We start from the raw sequence: 22176 nt of genomic DNA, 5'->3' as shown, positions 1-22176 counted from the left end.
CATGAACTTTGGCAGAAAAAAATCAAAGAGCAAGTTATTATTTAAATGGAGAAAGATTGCAAAGTGCCGCAGTACAGAGGGACCTGGGGGTTCTTGTGCATGAAACTCAAAAGGTTAGTATGCAGGTACAGCAAGTGATCAGGAAGGCCAATGGCATCTTGGCCTTTATTGCAAAGGAGATGGAGTATAAAAGCAGGAAAGTCTTGCTACAGCTATATAAGGTATTGGTGAGGCCACACCTGGAGTACTGCGTGCAGTTTTGGTTTCCATATTTACGAAAGGATATACTTGCTTTGGAGGCAGTTCAGAGAAGATTCACTCGGTTGATTCCGGGGATGAGGGGGTTGACTTATGAGGAAAGGTTGAGTAGGTTGGGCCTCTACTCATTGGAATTCAGAAGAATGAGAGGTGATCTTATCGAAATGTATAATATTATGAGGGGGCTTGACAAGGTGGATGCAGAGAGGATGTTTCCACTGATGGGGGAGACTAGAACTAGAGGGCATGATCTTAGAATAAGGGGCCGCCAATTTAAAACAGAGATGAGAAGAAATTTCTTCTCTCAGTGGGTTGTAAATCTGTGGAATTCGCTGCCTCAGAGAGCTGTGGAAGCCGGGTCATTGAATAAATTTAAGACAGAAATAGACAGTTTCTTAAACGATAAGGGAATAAGGGGTTATGGGGAACGGGCAGGGAAGTAGAGCTGAGTCCATGATCAGATCAGGCATGATGTTATTAAATGACGGAGCAGGCTCGAAGGGCCATATGGACTACTCCTGCTCCTATTTCTTATGTTCTTATGTTTAGAACAGAGGGCAGGAGAAATATCTTTATACAGAGAGTTATGGAATTGACTTCCAGGGTTATTGGCTGAGGCAGAAACTATGCCAACATTCAAGGTTGGATTGGATAAGTGGGTGAAGAAAAAGGGGATATGGGAATAGGGCGGGTAAATGTGATTAGAACGATATGCTTGTGTGGAGGGAAAACATTAACATGGGCTGGTTGGACTGAATGGCCTGTTTCCATGTATAACTTCTATATATTTCTATGAGACTCCACTGAGACACTCAAGCACTCAAGGCAGTGCAGAGAATAACCACAAGGTTGATCCCTGGTGTCAGGGGTCTGGGATATGAGGAAGGATTGGAGACACTGGGGCTTTTCAGCCTGTAAAGGAGGCATCTGAGAGGTGATCTTATAGAGATATATAAAATATTAAATGGTATGGAAAAGGTAATTCAGGAATATCACTTTCAATTAAATTATGGGAGGAGTAGGACAAGGCTCAAACTGGTAAAAGGTAACTTTTGGACTGATATCAGATCATTCTTCTCCACACAGAGTAATTAACACTTGGGCAGAGTGGTGGAGGCAAAATCCCAAATGCATTTATTGAAACAATGAGATACTGCAATTGGGAGACTGTAGGGTACTTCTGGATGGGTGAATTAATGTGGGCTGAATTGTCCTCCTCATTTGTAATTGTCTCGTGATCAGGTGATGAGCAATATCACCACATTGCGGAACCGCGACCATTTGGAACTTCCCTAAAATATACAAAAACCTTTAGAAAATCCATTTTCTGTTTCCCTGATAGTTCAGTTGGTAAAAACCATCTGTAGCTGAGTTAAATGGACCAAGAAAGTACCAAGTTCAATCCCAAGATTTTGCTGAGTTGGTAGATTTCAACTATAGTAACAAATGGTGCGCTGAAATTGGCCTCCTGGGGTACGGAGAGGGCAGGGGTGGGGGTTGGGGGGCAATTACCTCCCTTTACCCACTGCTAGAAAGTGCCTATGTATTGATGTTTGGTGAAGTCAGGATTGGGATTGGCTGTGCTGCCCTCTGGTGGTTAATTAACTTGCTGACATCCATTACATGGGCTCACACAATGATGAACTTGGGTGTGGTGCTGGAGAGCAACTGACACTTGTGAGTCTTACTTCAGCAGGAGGCAGAACATTGGAGGAGAAAAAAAACATGGAGTAAGTGTGCATGGCTCTGTCACCGAACACACTAACCATGAGTTATTCCTTTCACCTGTTTTTGCCTTTCTCGCTCAGCATTATATCTTGTTCAAGCCAAGTGTGGCCAGTTGACATGCTTTAACTTAGACAAATGGATCATGTCAGACAAACTTGAACTGGAGGCAAAATGGAGGAGACATGGAAAGGAGATGATTTGATGTTTTCAAATGTTGTAATAATCAGATTAGCATCTAAAACATTGTTATAATTTTTACTGTAAGTTAACTTAAATGTATAAAACTGCTTTTGCCCAACTTGTTGACCTGATGGCTGAGTGGATAATTACACTGTGTGTGGTGGTGTTGAGCTCTGCAGGTTTGATCCCAGCAGAGGAGGAAATATGATAATTTTCCTCAGTTTCTCTTGGGGAGAAAAGGAAAATACAAACTCAGCCAGCATTGCCACTTCTGATTGCTCCCTAACATCCCTTGTGGAGGTCCGGTGAGAACAGGTTCAGTCTTGGATACAATATTCTCCATCTACTACTATTGTCTCAGGCATGAACAACGGCCACTTGGGGAGGTACTGGAGGACAGTATTATCCATAGAACCATCCCCCAACTTGAATTTCTACCTCCAGGAGTAGAGGGGTAAGAAAATCTAAACATTCAACTCTCTTGAACCTGAACTTACTTTTTCCAGAGCCAAGATGGTGTTATCCATTGAGCATAGAAAACGGTGATCTAGAATGTCGTTCACCAAGGGGTCCAAACTACAGGAGCACACTCGGAACATGGTGCCAAATATTTTGTGACCGAGGATACAGGCTGTTAGGCCGAAGGCAGCTTGAATGTAGAGTGAGCAGGCACTGGTCCGGAATCAGCAGGTGCAAAGGTGAGTCTGTGGGAAAGTCTTCTTCCTATAAATCTCATGCTAGTTTCCCCGATGGCTCAATTGGTGAAGGCAGCGTTTAATTGAGCCAAACACACCAAGAAGGTCCTAGGTTTCATCTTCAGTCTATGCTGAGTTAGCTGTTTTTAGCTGGGGTAGCAGCCTGTAAGCCACCATAAACATCAGCATTCCTGGGCTTGGAAGGGGGTAAAAAAATGACCTAGTGTAATCATTCAAGATCACTTTACAGTTATTGCTGTAAAGTGTACATTTATGGATGCTTCGTGAGGGTGAGATCAGGCCTGGCTGTGTTGCCCCAATGGTTGAATAACCTGCTGACATTTTCATTTGAGCGCCCTCAATTGAAAGTGGATATTTGGGTGAGGGAGTGGACAGTGGCCAGCTGCTGTGGAACCATGCCCAGAAGAAGGGGAAAATTGGTGAGAAAGAAAAATCTGTTGCTAATAAACTTTTGCTTGCTGATTACTTTTCCAATGCTTCCAAAGCCATAAAAAAAGGCCAATAGCATTATGGGCTTTATAAATAAAAACATAGGCCCAGGTTTTCATGAGCTGCAAGGCTGCCCAAAGGACCGCCGATGGCCACCGAGAGACCGACCGGTACTTTGCCTGAAAGATTCCTCTAAAAGAGGCGGCAGTACCGCCTGACAGCAAAATAACGGCTTACGCCGTCAATCTGGGCAGTAGCGAGCGGGAGCTCTCAATCTCGGCGGCAAATGAGCTTGCTGCCCAAGTGCTGCCAAGAATGGAGTTGGGCCCAGGGAGGGGGGAACACTGAAAAGTAAAAAAATTACCAAAAGAACCCACTGGAACAACTTCAGGGGACCCCATCCAGGTAAGTCGCTGTAAAAAAATGTTTTTGAAGATGTTCACTAACCTTTTCTTTCATGTCTTCAAACCTACCGTCGGGGTAAGATCAGCCTCCACGCAGCGCTCCTTCCCCCTGCTAGCATTGACTCCCGCCGGCTCCCGCCGGCTCCCGCCTGCTCCCGCCTGCTCCCGCCCACACCAATCTGATATCTCGGCGGGCGGGAGGCCGCTTACGCGACTTGACTGTCAGAGGACGTCAGCGGGCAGTTCCCGGTGGTGATCCCCTCTCGCCTGATCCAGCCCAAGTGCAAACTGGGAGAGAGGAAACGGCAGGAAAACTCGGCGGCAGTCAGCAGCAGCCGGTGGCAGAGGGCGGTAAGGCCACCAATAGGGGGGCCAGGAAGTACAGGCGGACAGAACACATTCTGAAATTGTATAACAAATTGGTTGGGCCACAATTAGAGTACTGTGTACTGTTTTGGATGCCCCATTATAGAAAGACATTATCAGTGCAGAATGTATGGTGTAAATGCACTAGTATAATACCAGAGATGGAAAATTATAGTTATGAGGAAAGACTTCAGCTACTGGGTTACTATTCCCATTTGGAGCAGAGAAGGTGAAGAGGAGAGAAGACAGAGATTCGGAGAACTAAGCTTGGGCTGGATAGTCCAGTCCTGTCCGCCTCTATTTGCTCCCCAGAGGGGCGGCAATGGCAGCGGTGAGCTCTCCTTGGTGGCCGGTGAGCTCCCTGCACCCCGCCGGGTTTCGAGCCGTGGAAGAGTTGAGCCGTTGTGTAACGCCCCTGGTTGTGACACCGGCTTGCTTTTGGACTCCTGCCCGGCCCATACGCTCTGCTGGGACCGCCTGTGAAAACGGGCAGTCCAACCTATACTGGCCGCAGTGAGGGAAGTAATGTCCACCTCAGGTAAGTGTGATTGGTTTTTCTTTTGTTTTGTTGCGATTTATGTTGTGATAGCATGGGCTACGTATTGGGATTGTTTTTGATGGTTTTTTTCAGTGTTTTTGTTTTCTCCCCAGGCCTCTCTCAGACGCTGTTGGGCTGGCTGTTTAGCTCTGGATTTTCACATGCTCAGCTGGCCTAGCGCCCTAAGAGAGGAGTGCAACGTCTCCCTTAGCGCTCCGCCCCACACCCAGCTGCCCAATTGTTCTGACTGAGGTGAAAACTGTTCCCGGGCGCAAACTTTACCGTCCCGACGCCATTACCGACCTGAAATAAGCAAAGCCAAAAATCCAGCCCAAGATTGCTAGAGCTTTGACACAGGGAGTGATAGATGCAGAGACTCTTTCAAGGGAAAATTGGATCAATAGTTGAAGCAGAGGAAGATATAGGGCTTTGGGGAGAATGCAACATAGTGGGAATAGTTTTGGGTTGCTCTGCAAAGAGACAACACAGATATGATGGGATGAATGGCCTCCTTCTCTGCTGTAAACATTTATGGTTCTATTTGCTATTGTGGACAGGGAATTTGTCACTAGATACAATAGAACATTTTGCTAAAACATTGCAAGTCTGGGAATTTTTACAAAGGCCCTAATTTCACAGATTTTATGTGTTCCCTTTTGGTTATGAAAACCATTCTGTCTCATTAATTGCAGTATGCATTAAAGATTACCAGGTGAAAATTGAAAATTTAAGTCACACAATTTTTTATGAGGCTTGTTCTTCCTTGTGCCGACATCTTTCTGTCAGAGTTGAAACCTCCCACCTTTCATCCTTCTGCCTTGTATTACTTGGGAGCAGTATCATGTGGTATATTCTTTTGTTCATTGTCTTTCAAAATGAGACGAAACAGGACAATTTCAGTTGCACAATATGGTAAAATCGTTGGGTGATTCTCAAAAACTGCAATTTGAAACCCCATCAGCGCACACTGCAATGTAGCAGAACAATAGAGGCCATTCATCGCAGTCAGACATTAGGAATATGTTCCAGGTCCAATTCTACGGTTTAGGAAAGAATGGAGAATATTAACTACACATGGTAGGGTACACAACAGTGGGGAAAATTTCTTGTGCTTTCTTATTTGTAATGAAATTATAAATGCAATCTTTATAGATGTGTATAAATAGCAAACAGAGGACACCTTAGCGCAACTTGTACTGATCTGTGAATGGAGAGAACATAGCAGTTGTCACACACCCCCACCCCCCTACCCGAGATAAAAAGAGAAAAAATCAAATACTGGAAATCTGCATCCAGATCCGTCATCATCTAAAAAGCCAATTTAATGTTTCACTGAAAACACTTCTTCGGAATTGAAATACCTTCATATTAGCCTTCCTTTATCACTGCCCATCATGCATAATGGAAAGATCCAGGGAAGACATTACAAATTCTTCAATTGCGATCTAAAAAACTTTTCACAACTCCTGAGATACCATCATATTAACGATGTTGGCCCTTCAACATCATTGTGTTATTGCACTATTGAGATAAGCACCCAGGCCAGTATGTTTGGGGAGGATGCCAGATAGTCTAGGTGATCACGTTTTACAACATCTATTTTGATAGTTTCAAAAATGTAATGTTCAATTTTTATTTTATTGTTGAGATACTAAGGGGGGAATTTTTCGCGGGGTCAGCGGACGCGTTTGTTAGAGGACCAACGCTGAACAGACCCAACACACAACGGCAGAGGAGGCAATTTAGGTCATTATGACCTTGATAAGAGCCACTTAAAAAGTATTTTGCGCTCATCTTCAGAGTCTACCAGTTCATCCACGGGGTCCATGTTGCTTGAGGATCACGTCAGGTAAGGAGGTCGGGAGTTATGTCACCATGAAATGATCTCTTTACTTGACATCTGCAAATGTGCTATAAAAACTCCATCTCACAGCTGTCCACTTTCCAAGTTCAGAAGCTGCTGTTTACTGCATTTGGAAAACAGATTGAGCTTTATGCAGGTTGCAAGTGTTTGTTGTAAACTCTCCAAACCGGTGTCACCACATTGAAACAACTTGTCACCAATGACAGATCGCTTCTGTCATGTCAAGTTCACCTGCCATCTATTATATCAGCATGGTGCCCTTGAAACTATCTCACCTTGCTGCACAAGGCACAGGACATTAGCACCCGACCACGTTGCTGCCCGAGAGGACAGGGATGGCAACATGTCCTGCTTTACTTCGCTTGATGCTGTACACCCCGGCACCACCCCACACCAACACCATAAAGCATCCCTGCAATGCCCAATCCATTCCTTTCACATTCGTCACTATTCACTGTAACTCACTAAGCCACTTCAAAAAGTGCACACAATCTGTCCAAGAACGCAAAGTGTTGAAAATAAAGATTTCAATGTTTGACAGCACATTAACAGAAACTTCACATGGACATTGGCTAAAACACCCAAGTGCCTACCCTTGCATGTTGTTAGTTGGTATGACTGGACTAGGATGAGGGTGAGTGTAAGGAGTGGCTAGTGAAATGGGGAAGTAATAACGTAGATAGCGAGGGATGGGTGGAGATGCAAGGTATGTTGGTGTGAGGAAGGATGTGCAGGAGTAGGATAGGGAGGGCAGTGTGATGAGGATGTGATGAGTGGCACAGCAGGATGAGGTTGAGTGTGGCTTTGCAGTAACATTTCGTGATATACTGAGATCATTGAAAGGTTTGCGCTAGTTCCTCCTGACCACATCCCTGTTTGTGCCCTCCTGTGCAATGTGCAACCAGGCTGCGTGGTGTCGTGGGAAGGTCTCTTCCACCCATTGTAAGGGAAGAGAACCTCCATTCGTGCTGTGACTCCCTCCATATGGGAATAATGGGAGAACCTGGGTGCAGCCCTGTACCTTTGTGCAGTGCTTTGTCAGTGTTTGCAGCATCTCAACACTGTTGAACACTGACAGCACAACTGTCAAAATCAATTTGGCCATAGTCCCTTTAACGAAATCGGCTAATGACGAGCCATCAAATGCGTCATCAGACCTGCTTCCTTCAACTGGCCGGCAACGCTCTGGTTGGGCTTAACAAGCCCAATCAACGTAAAATCATTCTACACAGTGGGCTGGAGCCAGCAGTGAGGCCGCACTGGACATTCTGAGGTTGGAGAAATCGTAGCCTAAGGCCCACGGTGCAGAATGCCAAAACAAACAAACTGTATTTATATAGCACCTTTAAAGTAGTAAAACATCTCAAGGCGCTTCACAGGAGTGTTATAAAACAAAATTTGACACCGAGCCAAATAAGGAGAAATTAGGGCAGATGCTTGGTCAAAGAGATAGGTTTTAACGAGCGTTTTAAAGGAGGAAAGAGAGGGAGAGAGGCAGAGAGGTTTCAGGAGAGAATTCCAGAGCTTAGGGTCCAGGCAGCTGAAGGCACAGCCACCAATGGTGGAGCGAGTTAAAGATTAAGATCAAGGATGCTTAAGGGGGCAGAATTAGAGGAGCAGAGAGATCTCGGGGGGTTGTGGAACTGGAGCAGATTACAGAGGCAGAGAGGGACGAGGCCATGGAAGGATTTGAAAACAAGGATGAGAATTTTAAAATCGCCGAAGTTGAAAAGAATAGAAAAGATTAAACAAATCAAGAAATAGTGGTTGGTAACACCAGGCTTGGGTTTGAAAGGTTGTTGCATTTCTGTAATATAAAAATGAGCACAAAATAATTGCATGATGAGCTAAACTAAGATTCAGCTACCAGGATTACTAGGGTATATTACATATCTTCACTGATGTTAATTTAGCTCCCTTGTGCTTAGTTTCTTCTCCTAGTTGGTTTTTCCCAATTGTATCAGATCAGATCTTCACTCTTTAAATAAAAGCACACATTTTAAAATATCAACAGAAAGACAGTCAGCGCAGCAGTTTGGGGGAAACAGTTGCCCTCAGCAAGCATGAGCCAGCGAGGGAAGAAATCAGTCAGGTTTCCTGTATCTGATCACTATCTAATGATCCCCACTGGACGTGCATCATGTGTGTTGATGTCAGGCCAGGCTTGCGTTTAGATGTGAGACCTTCAATGGTTGAATAGTCTGCCATCTCCTACTGTCCTGGTTTACACAAAGAGTTCCAAGGTACAAAGGCTTCTGATACTTGTGGAATTGACTCTCCCAACCCCCCCACCCTCCAGAAAAAAATCAAAGCCTTCTGAGGAGCAGGGAAGAAAATTAAGAAATTTGTTTTTTATCATTGGAGACTGATTCAGGCTTTGAACTTGGTCTGTGTTTTCTGTGGGACAGATGATATATAATTTTACAGAACTGTATGTATTTTTTCTTTACAAAGCATCACATCAAGTTGAAATGCATTACTGATTAGTAGCACAGCCCTCATTTGAAATGGTTGTCCTGAGGCACTTTGCTTGGCATAAGATTTTGCATCAGCCGCTGAGTATGGGGAACGGGAAGGACAGGAAGTTTACAACAAATCTTTTCCAGATTTATTCCCAGCCACGACCAAACTTCAAATAAAATGAATGTCTGTAGTGTACAGGGACTAGGACTGTGACGAAGCCACTTCCATACAGCGTGTGCTGATCATGTCCCTTGGCACACTCAATCTCTGTCATGTAATCATGGTGTTTCCTTTTGTACTAACCCTATGGGCTTGAGACTGCTGAGTCTCATGAATCATCGGTCTGATTTCCGCCCAGTGATGGAAATGGAAGACTGAAGAAAGAAGCAAATTAAAAGCAGAGGAGATAGAGGCCAGATATATTTGAATAGTAAGAAGATATCAATGTGGATCATAAAGCTTTCTGACCATTCCCTACAAAAAAACAGAGATAGTGTTCATGTTTCACCAGATTTGTGATTTATTATCCCACCGTCCTTTGGGCGACTGTCAAAATACTTCTTCTTCCCCCAACGGAAAGCAAAGATTAGGTGGAGAACTACTGGTACATTGTTTTCCCCTGTTCTTTTATGTGGCATTGAGAGAACTGTAAAACTTCTTATTTCCTTCAATCTTCCTTTCTTCCTTCAAAACTCAAACTTGGTGATGTCGTGTATCTGTAAAGCATGCACTCCCATGTTCCGCCACCAGGGAGCGCATCCCCTGTAGTCCCAAGGGATCCCAGCATCCCTTGGGAGCACTGTATATAAGCCGGCCCCTAAGGCCTGTTCCTCACTCTGGAGTGTCTTAATAAAGACTGAGGTCACTGTTACTTTAACCTCCCTGTGTGCAGCCTCATCTGTGTTAGGAACATAATTGGTGTCACCTAATCACTACTCACGATTTATACAGTCTTCTCTTTTAAAGGTAAAAATTCCAATAGTGACATTAGTGAGGTAGAAACAGAGTGTGAGGGGAGCCCTATTCTTAACCTAGGGCCTTTTCAATCTCAACTTCTGGTTCGGTTCCGATTTGAATATTCATAACCATGTAAGCAGACCATCTGGTGGCTCGCAGCCACATGGTTGGAATTTGAAAACGTTGCTGCAAGTATTTAAAGGGCTGCAGCGACCTCTTAAAGCAGAGCTGAGCCAGGAGTAGTCCCTTGCAAGGTGATGTCAGTGAAGAGCTCGGCAGAGCAGTCAGCTCCTGTAGCACTATAGTAGAGGTCCTGCTCCGTGAGGTGCCGAGCAGGTGAGCTGGCCTGTTTGGAATGCTATGGTACCCTCCCTACATGAAAACCTAGGAAAAGGTTTCCCAAAAGTGTTAATACAGTCTCCAAAGACCTAGATACAATAGACCACAGTGGTGTCAAATTTGAAGAGGACTGTGAGAGTAAATGTCCCAAAGGTCCCAACTACAATTAGCTGGACCACGTATACATGCCACTGACTGTTTCCTCTCATCCGAGGACACCTATAGCGTTTTGCTGAATGCATCAAATGATCATTTTGGAGAGCCAGGCGGTGTTGTACTATAAGGGCACCCCAATCTTTCGAGACTTCTGAAACAGAGGCCGCAGTTTCTCTCGGCGGGATCGATGTCCCCGGAGTTGATGCCGTATGGTAGGTTCGTTCTCAACTCGAGCCCGCTCTCTGTCACAAATCTTCTGATGATGGGGCTTGTTAAGCCCGCCCTGCAGGCTTCCCGACCAATTAAGAGGAACCTGGTCTGATGATGTCATTTGATGACGTGTCATCAGCTGGTTTCCTTAAAGGTTTTGACAGTTGTTCTGTCACTATTCTGCAGCATTGAGGTGCTGCAAAGACTGTCAAGCACTGCACAGAGGTGCATGGCTGCACCCAGGCTCTCCCATAATTCCCTCCAGATGCTTATGGAGGAAGTCACAACATGCAGGGAGGTCCTCTTTCCTTCCAATGGGCGGAAGAGACCTCCCCAGGACACCAACGCAGCCTGGTTGTACATTGCACAGGAGGGCACAAGCCGGGATATGGTCAGGAGGACCAGGCTGCAGTGGTGCAAACCTTTCAATGATCTCAGTAGATCACAAAATATTACTGCAAAGTCACACTCAACCTCATCCAGCTGTGTCACTCATCACATCCTCATCACACTGCCCTCCCTACCTGACTCCTGCACATCCTTACTCACACCAACTTACCTTGTACCTCCCCCCATCCCTCTCTCTCTCTATCTACATTTCAGTTCGCCATCTCACTAGCCACCCCTCTGATGACGTCCAATCGTACCAACACCAAGGGTAGACACTCTTTCTATCAGCCAGAATTTTTATTCCTTTATTGTTATCAGTTGTGGTGGTGTCCTGCACTTGCAGGCTCGACTTTTCACCTTGATTTCTCAATAAAACAAAAGTTACACCACAAGACTAGCAACCTATGCCTGGACATGGGCACCATGGAAACTCCTAATGGGCCAACTCTAAGAGGATGACTACCAATGCTACCTTTCTTGTATACTCTGATGCAGAAGTAGCCGTCAAGGGAGCAGCAAGTTTGTGACTGGCAATTTGATATATTTCACACTTGATTGATCCATCTGCATATTTCCAATAGGAGGTTGTCTAATATAAAATGTGTCATTGCAATATTTATATTGTTGAAATCCATATAAAATATTTAAAATGGGCTCCAATATGTTTATTAGTGTGTTTTATTTGTGTCACTGATCTTTAAACTTAGAGCTAATCTGTCTCATTGTGGGGCAATAAGGCTGCTCTCTGATCTCATACTGCAATTCCTCATAATACTGAAATGCAATTTAAATGTCCTCACAACTGCATTGATATATAAGAGTTCTGCCAGCATTTGACACTTTCGGAGCCTGATGATCTAAATACATGCACTAAATACAAATAAAGTAGCATCACACAACTCACAAATATGAGTACAAATAACTAAACCATACAAATAACCATAACAGATTAATGAGCACAATAAAAAACAAAATTATACAATGACAAATGTAAGTCTTATTTAAATAATGAACAAAGTGGGAATGAGAACATGATAGCAAGTTGAAATAAGTGAAATGGAATGATAAAGTGTATACTGTGTTTCTTGTTATTTAACAATAGACATTTATGCTCACCCCTGTTTGGGGCTAAGGACCAGATTTTCGCGAGATGTGCGACTGGATTTTTGCTGCGATTTGACCCTCTGTGGTGAAAACCTGGTCACAAAGCCCGGGCGGGGTCCTCAGGTACCTGCTTGCAGCGGCGCTTTCAAGTACCGCTGGGGAGAGGTGCAACAACTCGGATTGCATTTGTGTCTGAGTTTCAGCTCTCTCCCGACCGGTACGCCGCGCCCAGAATAGCGACAGATCAAACCTGTCGGTGCAGCCGGTAGCGGTAAGTATGAAAACCTGCAAAAAAGGTAAGGTATAGTTTTTATCTTTTTAATTTTTTTGCAGCGATTCGAAAGATAAGGGTCTTGTAAATGTTTTTGGAATGTTGTTTGGAATGTTTTATTTTTGGTTTTCTCCCCTCCCCGAATGCTTGTGCAATGCCTCCCTTACCCCTGGCACAGACGTAAGGGCCGAAAGTTCATGCTAAAAATGGTAGCGCAGCGAAAACGGTAAGTTTCACGTATCACTACCGTTTCTGCTGAAAAACCCCAAAAGCCAAAAATCCGGCCCTTAATGTGCGTGTGTGTCTGGGGGGGTGGGGGAGTGTGGGAGTGTGGGAGTGGAGAATTCATCTGATACTCCCTCAGGTTCCATTCTGGTGGAATGCTTTCTTCAAAGGTGGTGAGCCTGAAAGCAGCACTTTGGGCTCAATTTTGCACAAGGCCATTTTTTGGCATATTGCCAGAGTTACACCCGTTTTTCTAAGCCAGAAATACTCCAAAAATATTTGTCCCAAGTTTCCCCACTATATTTTTCAAATTTGGTGCTGCGCAGCCTGTACAATCGCCTCGGGGGGTGGAGCCTGCTCTCCGCGCCGAAAAAACAATGCTGCACCTTCTGCGCATGTGCGGGAAAAAAAAATTGACATTTTTGATGTGATTCCAAAGGCTGGGCATGCGCAGTACAGCTCCCAGTCTGCAATCGGCCATTTTTAAAGAGCCAGTTGTGTGTGTGAAAACATTGAGTGCTGTGTGAGAAATTGGAAAAATTGGAGCTGCAATACAAGATGCAACGCGGTACAAGGACCAAGGATTTCACACAGGATGAAGTGGAGGCACTAGTTACTGTGATTGAGGGCAGTTGACAGGAGCTGGACACCAGCAGAGGCCACATAAAAGTTCCACCCAAAAAAATGAAGATACGCTGGAACCAACTTGAAGAAGATTACTGTGCAATGGTGACCACCCCGAGGTCTGGAGGCCAGTGCACAAAGGACCTTGGTCAAGTAGTTAGTGTAAGTAATATTTTAATTTTTCAATGGAATTGCAATTGTAAATGTGACCATCTGTACATGTCCCACACAGCAGAAAGGCACCCTCTCTAAAGCGTTATATTTTCATCTTTGCAGAGGAAAGGGGCACACAACAAAATGGAAAGAACTCGAACAGGAGGAGGCCCGGCAAATCTGCAGCCACGGACACCCTTGGAAGAGAGGGTCGCTGCTTTGATGGGTCCTGCCTGGAGAAAAACAACCATCATTGCACAAGCTGGGCCCACACTTGAGGGAGAGGGTACGTCCTGCAAATTTCACAGTCTGGTTTTGCTAAGTGTTAAGTACTGCATGCGCTAGCCATGCTTTGGTTCATGGGGATGTCTCCGTCAGCTATGTTTCGGTTGATGCAATGTGCTATCATTAATCATGGTCCTTCAAATCGGCCTACTGCCTGCGCTGTGTGAGCCTACTCATACCACCCACCCAGCCCCCTCCTCTGCTGCTAACCATTTGTCCATGCAGAACTTCAGGCCAACCCTGATGATGCAGAAGATTCAGATGAGGAAGAGCTTGAAGAGGAGAACATCTTCCAATCCCACCTTCCAGACCAAGAACATTGGGGTGAGGGGTAGCGGGAGGGGATGGATGAAGTCTCCACTGTTGTACTCACTCTGGAGGAGGTGCAGGTGCTGCCCATTGAGGTGCCAGCCCCTTCTGTGACGAGTGGTTTGAGTGTTGGTGGGACATTCCAGGGTTTGCCACCAGCCGAGGCTGCAGGTCCCAGTGGTGGGGTGTGAGGGGAAGGAGAGCTCGACAGCGCACTCCTGAGGTGCAGGATCTAACATGATTCACATGATGGTAATGAGTGCGGAGAGCATTGACCTTACCCGATCACTCCTGGACACCTTCAGTGGGGTGGGTGATGAGGTATCGGGACTGTCCGGAGAAGTAACAACACTCTCACGAGAAATGGGAACGATGTCTGGAGCCATGAATGAGGGAATATCTCAGTCAGCTGAAACCATGTCAGTGAACATGTGGAAGGGAAAGTCACAGATATTTCAGACACTCTCAGTGAACATGAGGGAGGGAATATTGCAGGTAGTTGAGACACTTTTGCTCAACGTGAGGGAAGGCATGTGTGAGTTAGCTGCTGCAATAAGGGAACATGCCCAGACCCCCGCGCCCACTGACAGTTGATACTGTCACTCCCACTCCCGGGCCCTCCACGTTGCCACCTGACCCCCCCCGCCAACCTCCTCCCCCTCCCCCTCCCCCTCCTCAACAGGTGCGCACCAACTGAGATGTTGGAAGGAATAAGCTTGGTTCCAACCCCAGAAACACTGTGCCACCATCTGCGGGCAGGGGTTGTGGAGTCACCAAGACCGAGTGCGGCGGGCGGTCTTAGAATAGGCAAAGGAGAGATGGGTGCAGCCTTTCTTTGCCGCTGTGGTTATTGTTGTTATTATTATTGTTACTGTTATCACTGTTGTTCTCAAATTTAAAGTTTTTTGTAAGTTATGTAAATTTACAAGTTTAAAAGTTAGTAAGTGATCTTAAAGATTGTAAGTGATCTTAACTGAAAACTTGAAAGTTTGATAAAATTATTCTTGTATTAAAGTTAAGTTAAGTACAAAGAACTGTTCGTTAAACTTTTGAATAAAATATATTTTAAATTATAACTGAATCAGTTACATAATTTGTTCCATTATTAACACAACTTTTGAAGTAAACAAGAATAATTTCCATCATTTGTTCTATTAACACAACACAACATTACAGAACAGGTCCAAACAGTAAACATGGTCCATGTGGAATCGTTGTCGCTGGGCCTTCAGGCAGAAAAGCGTTCACGGATGAACTGCTGGCGCAAGCCTCGACCAATCATTAAAGGGGCAAGACGGCCCGCCCTCCTCCACCGTTGTGCTCTGGGTCCAGGTACTTGCATGGCTTCCTGGTCCTCGTTCTCCTGCTCGCCATCTGCATTTTCCTCATCATTATCATCAGCCACTCTCACCGCGAGTGGAGCTTCCACTATCAGCTGCTGCTGCCTCATGTTGGCTAAGTTATGCAGCATGCAGCACACAACAGTGAACTGACCGACTATCTCAGGGGAGTATAGCAAGTAGCCTCCAGAACTCTGTTTCAAGATGCCAATGGTCCTCTCTGTGATGCTGCGTGTTGAAATTGTGACAATTTGTATTCCCGGTCAGCTTCCATCTGGGTTACGTGTAGGGGCGTCATGAGCCAGGTGGCGAGGCCGTACCCTTTGTCTCCCAGTAACCAGCTCTGACCTTCTGGCTGCTGTTGAAACATGGCAGATATAACGCTCTCGCGTAGTATGAACGCGTCATGGTGTAGCTTGGAACGATCTGGATGCATAAAATGAAAGTGCAGCTGTAACCTTCACTTCAACTGACAAAACAGTCCTCCTGACACTTCTAGGTTGCAGGTCTGCTTTCACCAATTCACAGATCTCAGTTACAACTTATTTGCGGAAACGCAGCCTTCTGACACAGTCTGCATCACTCAGGTACAGATACGGACGCCTGTCTCGATATACCCAATGTGGGTAAGGCCTCCTGTCCATCACCCTATGAGGGGCTCTGATGTTCCTCATGCGATGAGGTCGAATCAATTGTCTCCTCCGCAGCACCATGAGACAGAAGGCTCGCACAAGGTATGGCATTGTCAGTATTGCCCCCAGGCTTAAATTTTACCTTTGCAAGAAGTTCAAAATGGCAGGAAGGAAGGCAGGTCACGTTCTTTGTTCTTTCTCCCCAAGGTCTGTATGGACCACACCCAGGTCTGAGCAAGTGCAGTGATTGGGAACACCCCCCGCCCCGCCCCCCCGGCTCATTGCAGTCTTGTGACTTGCTCTGATTGCGTTCAACAGCACCTTCTCCTCTCTCCACCAACCCCGCCCACCCCCTCAATATCCCCAGGCTCATTGCAGTCTCGTGACTTGGACCCCTCACCAACCCTCCAGACTCATTTGCTGCCTAGTGCAGTCTTTCGATCGTCACCTCCTCTCCCAGGTTTGTGTTGCAGACGAGCCCCGAGCCCGTGTCCATGCGTGGGGCCGATTCTGCCGGCTGATGCGCCGATGTTCCGATCCTCCACCCCTGTTTGAAGACGTTCAGTGGTGGCGTGTGAGTTAAAAAAAGATGAAATCTTCAGAATTCCATCAAACTTCCATCTACTCCATTGTAAAGTAAAAAAATGTAATCTTTATTAGGCATATTTAAAGTGTTCTTGACTACCTCCAAAACTGCAATGAGAAACAATGGCGTCTTTCTGCACCGATTTCTCAATGTGTGTTGCTTTCCCTTAACTCACCAGAAGGTTTTTCGGGAGTGGCCAGATACGCCGACCGAGGAGAAATTTTTTGGGGGCAAACTTTGAAAAATGATAAAAACTGGCGCAGACATGAGGTAACGCCCCCATGACATTAAAAAAATGAACCGATAAAAATCGTCACTAACTCAGTTACGCTGGTGCAGATTCCTTGGGGAAACCTTAATTTAAAAATTTACATCAAAAAAAGTGGCACATGCCAAAAAAACGGCACAAATGACCAAGGAAAATTGAGCCCAATATCAGGGCATTTCTAACAGATGTTGCTTCTCTGCACTCTTCCAGTGTTCTAATAAATAACAAATCTCTGCCCAACCATCGTAACATCAGAGGCAGCCCGCCAGGATAGATGCAGGGACTGGAGATTTAAAATCAGCAGTCAGAAAGAAGAGTTAATATAATTGTGCTGGAATAGAGGAGAACAATGTGCTGATGGAAATAGAAAAGAAACCAGGGGATTTAAAACCATATAACACAGAGAATAAACAAAGTGCCTATTTTTGTCACAGGGATGCTTCCATTTTTCATTCACTAAAATCTGTGACACGTTAATTATTAGGGTTTTCAATGAATGTTCATCAGTGGGAAAACAAACAACTGAATTGAAACAATCATCTTGTCCCCCTGCCCTTATTCCTTTCCATTACCCGAACTAACATAGAATTAAGGCCCTTCCTCTCACATATTCCCGTGGAACCACAGATTACGTAACATGTGTTCACTCACTTCCTTACAATGTTTTCTGCACTTCCAAGCACTCCTTCTGTGTGAGACAATAATTGATCTGTCCTTCCACCAATTTATTATACCGTGTTTATTATACCGTGGTCTCCTCTACATTGAAGAGCCCAAAAGCAGGTTAGGCAACCCTTTCCCTGAACACCTCTGTTCTGTCCATACACTTGACCACATATATCTGTGGCTTATCACTTTAACTCCTCCTCCCATTTCCACTCTGATTTCTCAGTCTTTCACCTTCTACACGATTATACCCAAGTTGTTAACCTATCTTGTCTCTTAACAGACAATGACTAATGTGCTGTGTATCCCCCCCATTTTCTATTTTTGTTTCATAATTTACAGCGTTTGCAGTTTATTTTCTTTAGTACTGCATTTGCGTACTGCCAGAAGCCTAAATACCCCGGTTAGCAGGCTGGAGGATAAATATAATGCCTGCTCGCTAAATTATACTAGCTAGACACAGTGTCAGACTTGCACGTTTCTTTGAAACTGAAAACTCTACAGTGCATGTGCTGCTGGCAGGTTTGCCATACCCGGCTCAGGGTGTGGTGATGTTCTAAATTTCAGAGGTAGCCAGATTGTCCAGTGTGTATGGTGAGCATAATCTGGCCATAACTGAGGAATTTTGACGAGTATTACCCTCAGGAGCAGGGTTTGTGTGGCAGGATGTGCATAATCACAGAATTAATACATTTAAATCTGATGACAGTTTCTTTACTTCAAGATCCTGTTTAGCCTATTGCTGATAGGCTAAGCATCAATAATATGATATAATTATGCATTATGTCATACATGATCTTGATTTCAAAAAATTAGTGTTCAGGAGTGTTATATATAACCCAGCTCTCTGCTGTGTTGACTCTGTAAGGAGAATGAACTAGATCAGAAACCCTACAAATTCACAAAACAGGTATGACATAGAGTGAATCTTATGTACAGTGTAACTGGGGTAAATTGTCTCTGTTCAACACAAGAATGTTGGCAATCCAATTGTATTACTTCATGTCTGTTATCTTCCCTAGAGGTGCGTTGTCACACACTTCCGGCATTTCCATATGGATCGTACGTGTGCTCCAAGGGGATACGTATGGATTCCCAGTGTGAGTACATATGTGAGCAAGGATACCAGCTGGAAGGAGACAGAACAAGAGTGTGCTTGGAGAATAGCCAGTGGAGTGGAAGTGAACCTTTATGTGTAGGTAAATTGGACTGGGACTCACTTAGCTCTGTAATTACTGAATTCTTGCAGCTTATAAAAGGAAAAAAGGAAAGAATGGATTTTACTCTAAGTTGTGTTTGGAACTACTTTCTGATAGGATTATCTGGCCGTATGCTTCAAACACAGTTCCTCAACATTATACCTTCCTTTTACTGTTCACACACATTTTAATTAGCATGTTGCAAAAATGTTATTGCCAAAAATACCAAAAATCCAGTGAAGTTTCTACAAGAGCTGATGTTTTTCTCTCACCAAAGAAGTTTCTGTACCCGTGTGTGTTTTTTGTATTTCCTCTTTGCATTTGGAATTTATTACTGGTATTATTTCACTGATAATTGTTGGTTAGAAATTACTGTTGGTGATATTAGCAGACAAATGCTTAATTTATTTGTATGACACTCCTTTGTCTGCTATTTTAAAGCTGGCATTAACCTATTTCAAATAAATGGGTTAACATCTCTGTTAAAATAGTTGACAGAGGAACATCATAAAAAAACATTAAAAATTCATCCAGTAATGTAGCCAATTTTTTCTTTGTTTAAACATGTTTCAAAGTTGAAAAAAAACATATTTTTGATGACCTGTGCTTGTTAAATTGAGGGTGTTGTTATAGATCTTTTTATCAGCCGGTGTCAGTATCAAATAATCCCAAATAAAATATAAAATGGCCAGTTGCAGAAAATAAATTTTTTCATTCTGCCCGGTCTGTGTGCCTTAATAGACTGGTGTGAATTTTCCTCATTTTAATCCCAGCCATTCCTGAACCCTCGGAATGAGATTGCTAATTTGGTGCAGATTTGGGAGCAGCTTTCTCGTGGTCCTGTGCCTGCTGGGAATTGGGTTGAAGTTGGCCAAACTAATTTAACATTAAACCAGAAAGAGAAATTTCCCATTGCCTCAGCTGGGCTGGACTAGAATCTGTCAGATAGGAGAGAACCAGCTGAGCCAGCAGGTCTCCAAAAATAGACATTTTATTAACTGTCCCAGGACCGTCTCAACAGAAAGCCTAACAGATTACATAAATTGGCCTATTTCCAAACAAAATTAGCTTGATCTCCTCAGTCCAGTAAATATATATTTTAGAAATACTGTACATAACTGAGCCACATACACCAAGAAGATCCCAGGCTTCCTGCTCCTATCCCCCTCCCCATACTCTCCTATGCTGAGTTAGGTGCTCTCAGCCATATAATGATGGTGATGCTACAATTGAAATTAGTGTGCCTGGGCTTGCAAAACAAAAAGTCAACCGGGTTTTATACTCCTGATCACTATCCAGTTAGGCAATGCTCTAAAATTGCATGTGCGGTCTGTCAGCTGATGCTCCGTTCCATTGCATAGTTTACACATTACTCACGGTCAAGATCCACAGGTGAGAAATGAATGCTCGAGACATGGCACTCGAGAGCTGCTGGCACCTGTGAAACAACATCTAGCATCAGCCACAGGACAGATGGGATTCAAAGAAACAATTGGAAAGTAAAAAAAAAACTAATTGACAATTTCTTGATTTTAATAGATTATGAACCACCAAGGATAAAGTGCCCAGGGTCACGGGAGAAGATGGCAGAACCAGGGGAGCTGACTGCGCGAGTATATTAGGACTCACCGCGGGTAAAGGATGTGACTGATAAACACAGCACAAAGTTAGTGTCAGACACGAGACCCAGTTTGCAGTGTTTGGCATTATATTGTTATAACTGGTTAATCTTCCACACTAGTAGTCAAGCCTAATGTGCTCATAATAAAGGATGAAACTGAGTAATGTATGCAATGAGTAAGTGTGACCTTAGCTCCTTTAATCAGACTCCAGAGTGCTGGTACAGTGCTCCCAAGGGATGCTGGGATCCCTTGGGACTCCAACAGATACGTCCTCTGGTGGTGGTGTGATACAGGTTGCCAAGGGTTAAATACATAACATCACTCCCTCGTAAAGTCAATAATACATTTATTTACAAGGTGAGACGATCTGGGGCTTTTCGCTCCCTTGTCAATCGTCTCGGTACAAATGCAGGTGTGGGTGAGTTGGTTGGTTCTTCACTGGGCTGCTGGGGATGGTGAGTTCGGCTTCGTGGTCAACCGTGATGTCGGTTGCCACTTGTGTGTGTGTTGGTGGGTCGAAGTTGGTGGTGTCCTCTTCGGGTTGCTCGTAGTTGTTAGTGAACCGCAATTTGGTTTGGTGCAAATGCCTTCTGCATGTTAGTCCATTGGCCAATTTGACCTGAAACACCCTACTCCCTTCTTTGGCTATGACTGTACCAGCAAGCCGTTTGGGACCATGTCCATAACTGAGTACAAACATAGGGTCATTGACATCAATATCGCGTGACAAGTTTACACGATCATGGTACATACTTTGTTGATGCCGCCTGTCCTCGACGTGATCATGGAGGTCAAGGTGGACAAGAGAGAGCCTTCTTTTGAGTGTCCTTTTCATGAGCAGCTCAGCTGGGGGAACCCCGGTGAGTGAGTGGGGTCTGGTGTAGTAGTTGAGCAGGACTCGGGACAGCGGGTCTGCAGGGAGCCTTCCGACACGAATTTCAAGCTTTGCTTGATGGTATGAACTACCCATTCTGCCTGGCCATTGGATGCGGGCTTGAACGGGGCAGATCTGACGTGCTTGATCCCATTGCGGGTCATGAATTCCTTGAATTCAGCACTGGTGAAACACAGCCCATTGTCGCTGACTAGAACATTAGGCAGGTCGTGTGTGGCAAACATGGCTCGTAGTCTTTTGATGGTGGCGGTGGATGTGCTTACAGACATTATTGAATATTCAATCCATTTTGAATAAGCATCCACAACAACCAAGAACATTTTGCCTAGAATTGGGCCTGCATAGTCAACGTGGATCCTAGACCACGGTTTGGAGGGCCACGACCACAAACTTAGCGTTGCCTCTCTGGGTGCATTGCTCAGTTGAGAGCGAGTGTTGCACTGGCGCATGCATGACTTTAAATCTGAGTCGATGCAGGGCCACCACACATGGAATCTAGCTATGGCTTTCATCATCACAATGCCTGGGTGAGTGCTGTGTAGGTCGTGTATGAACGTTTCTCTGTCTTTCTTGTGCAAGACCACGCGATTATCCCACAAAAGACAGTCCGCCTCTGGTTATTTTGTCTTTGCGCCTGGGGAACGGCTTAATCTCTTCCTGCATCTCCGCTGGGAGACTGGACCAGCTCCCATGGAGGACACAGTTTTTTTTAACCAGGGAGAGTAAAGGATCCTGGCTGTTCCAGGTCCTGATCTGGTGGGCCGTAACGGGTGACTTTTCGTTTTCGAATGCATCCATCACCAAGAGCAAGTCTCGAGGCTGTGCCATTTCCACCCCGGTGGTGGGCAATGGTAGCCGACTGAGAGCATCAGCGCAGTTCTCTGTGCCCGGTCTGTGGCAGATTACATAGTTGTATGCCGACAATGTGAGCGCCCATCTTTGGATGCGGACAGAGGTATTGGTGTTAATCCCTTTGCTCTCTGAGAATAGCGATATGAG

General features: G+C 44.9%; 1 protein-coding gene across 1 annotated transcript in view; it reads left to right on the top strand.

Moving 5' to 3' along the window:
- Positions 1-22176, top strand: part of LOC139265517 (sushi repeat-containing protein SRPX2-like) — a 165059-nt gene that overhangs the window by 102428 nt on the left and 40455 nt on the right. Inside the window, 3 exon segments of the mRNA XM_070882534.1 lie at positions 2673-2864; positions 18484-18660; positions 20200-20326. Of these exon segments, the coding sequence (XP_070738635.1) occupies positions 2673-2864; positions 18484-18660; positions 20200-20326 (496 nt within the window).

Source organism: Pristiophorus japonicus, chromosome 6, assembly GCF_044704955.1.
Source record: "Pristiophorus japonicus isolate sPriJap1 chromosome 6, sPriJap1.hap1, whole genome shotgun sequence".
NCBI lineage: Eukaryota > Metazoa > Chordata > Chondrichthyes > Pristiophoridae > Pristiophorus > Pristiophorus japonicus.
The sequence above is the reverse complement of the archived record's forward strand: the minus strand, read 5'-3'. Positions and strand labels throughout refer to the sequence as shown.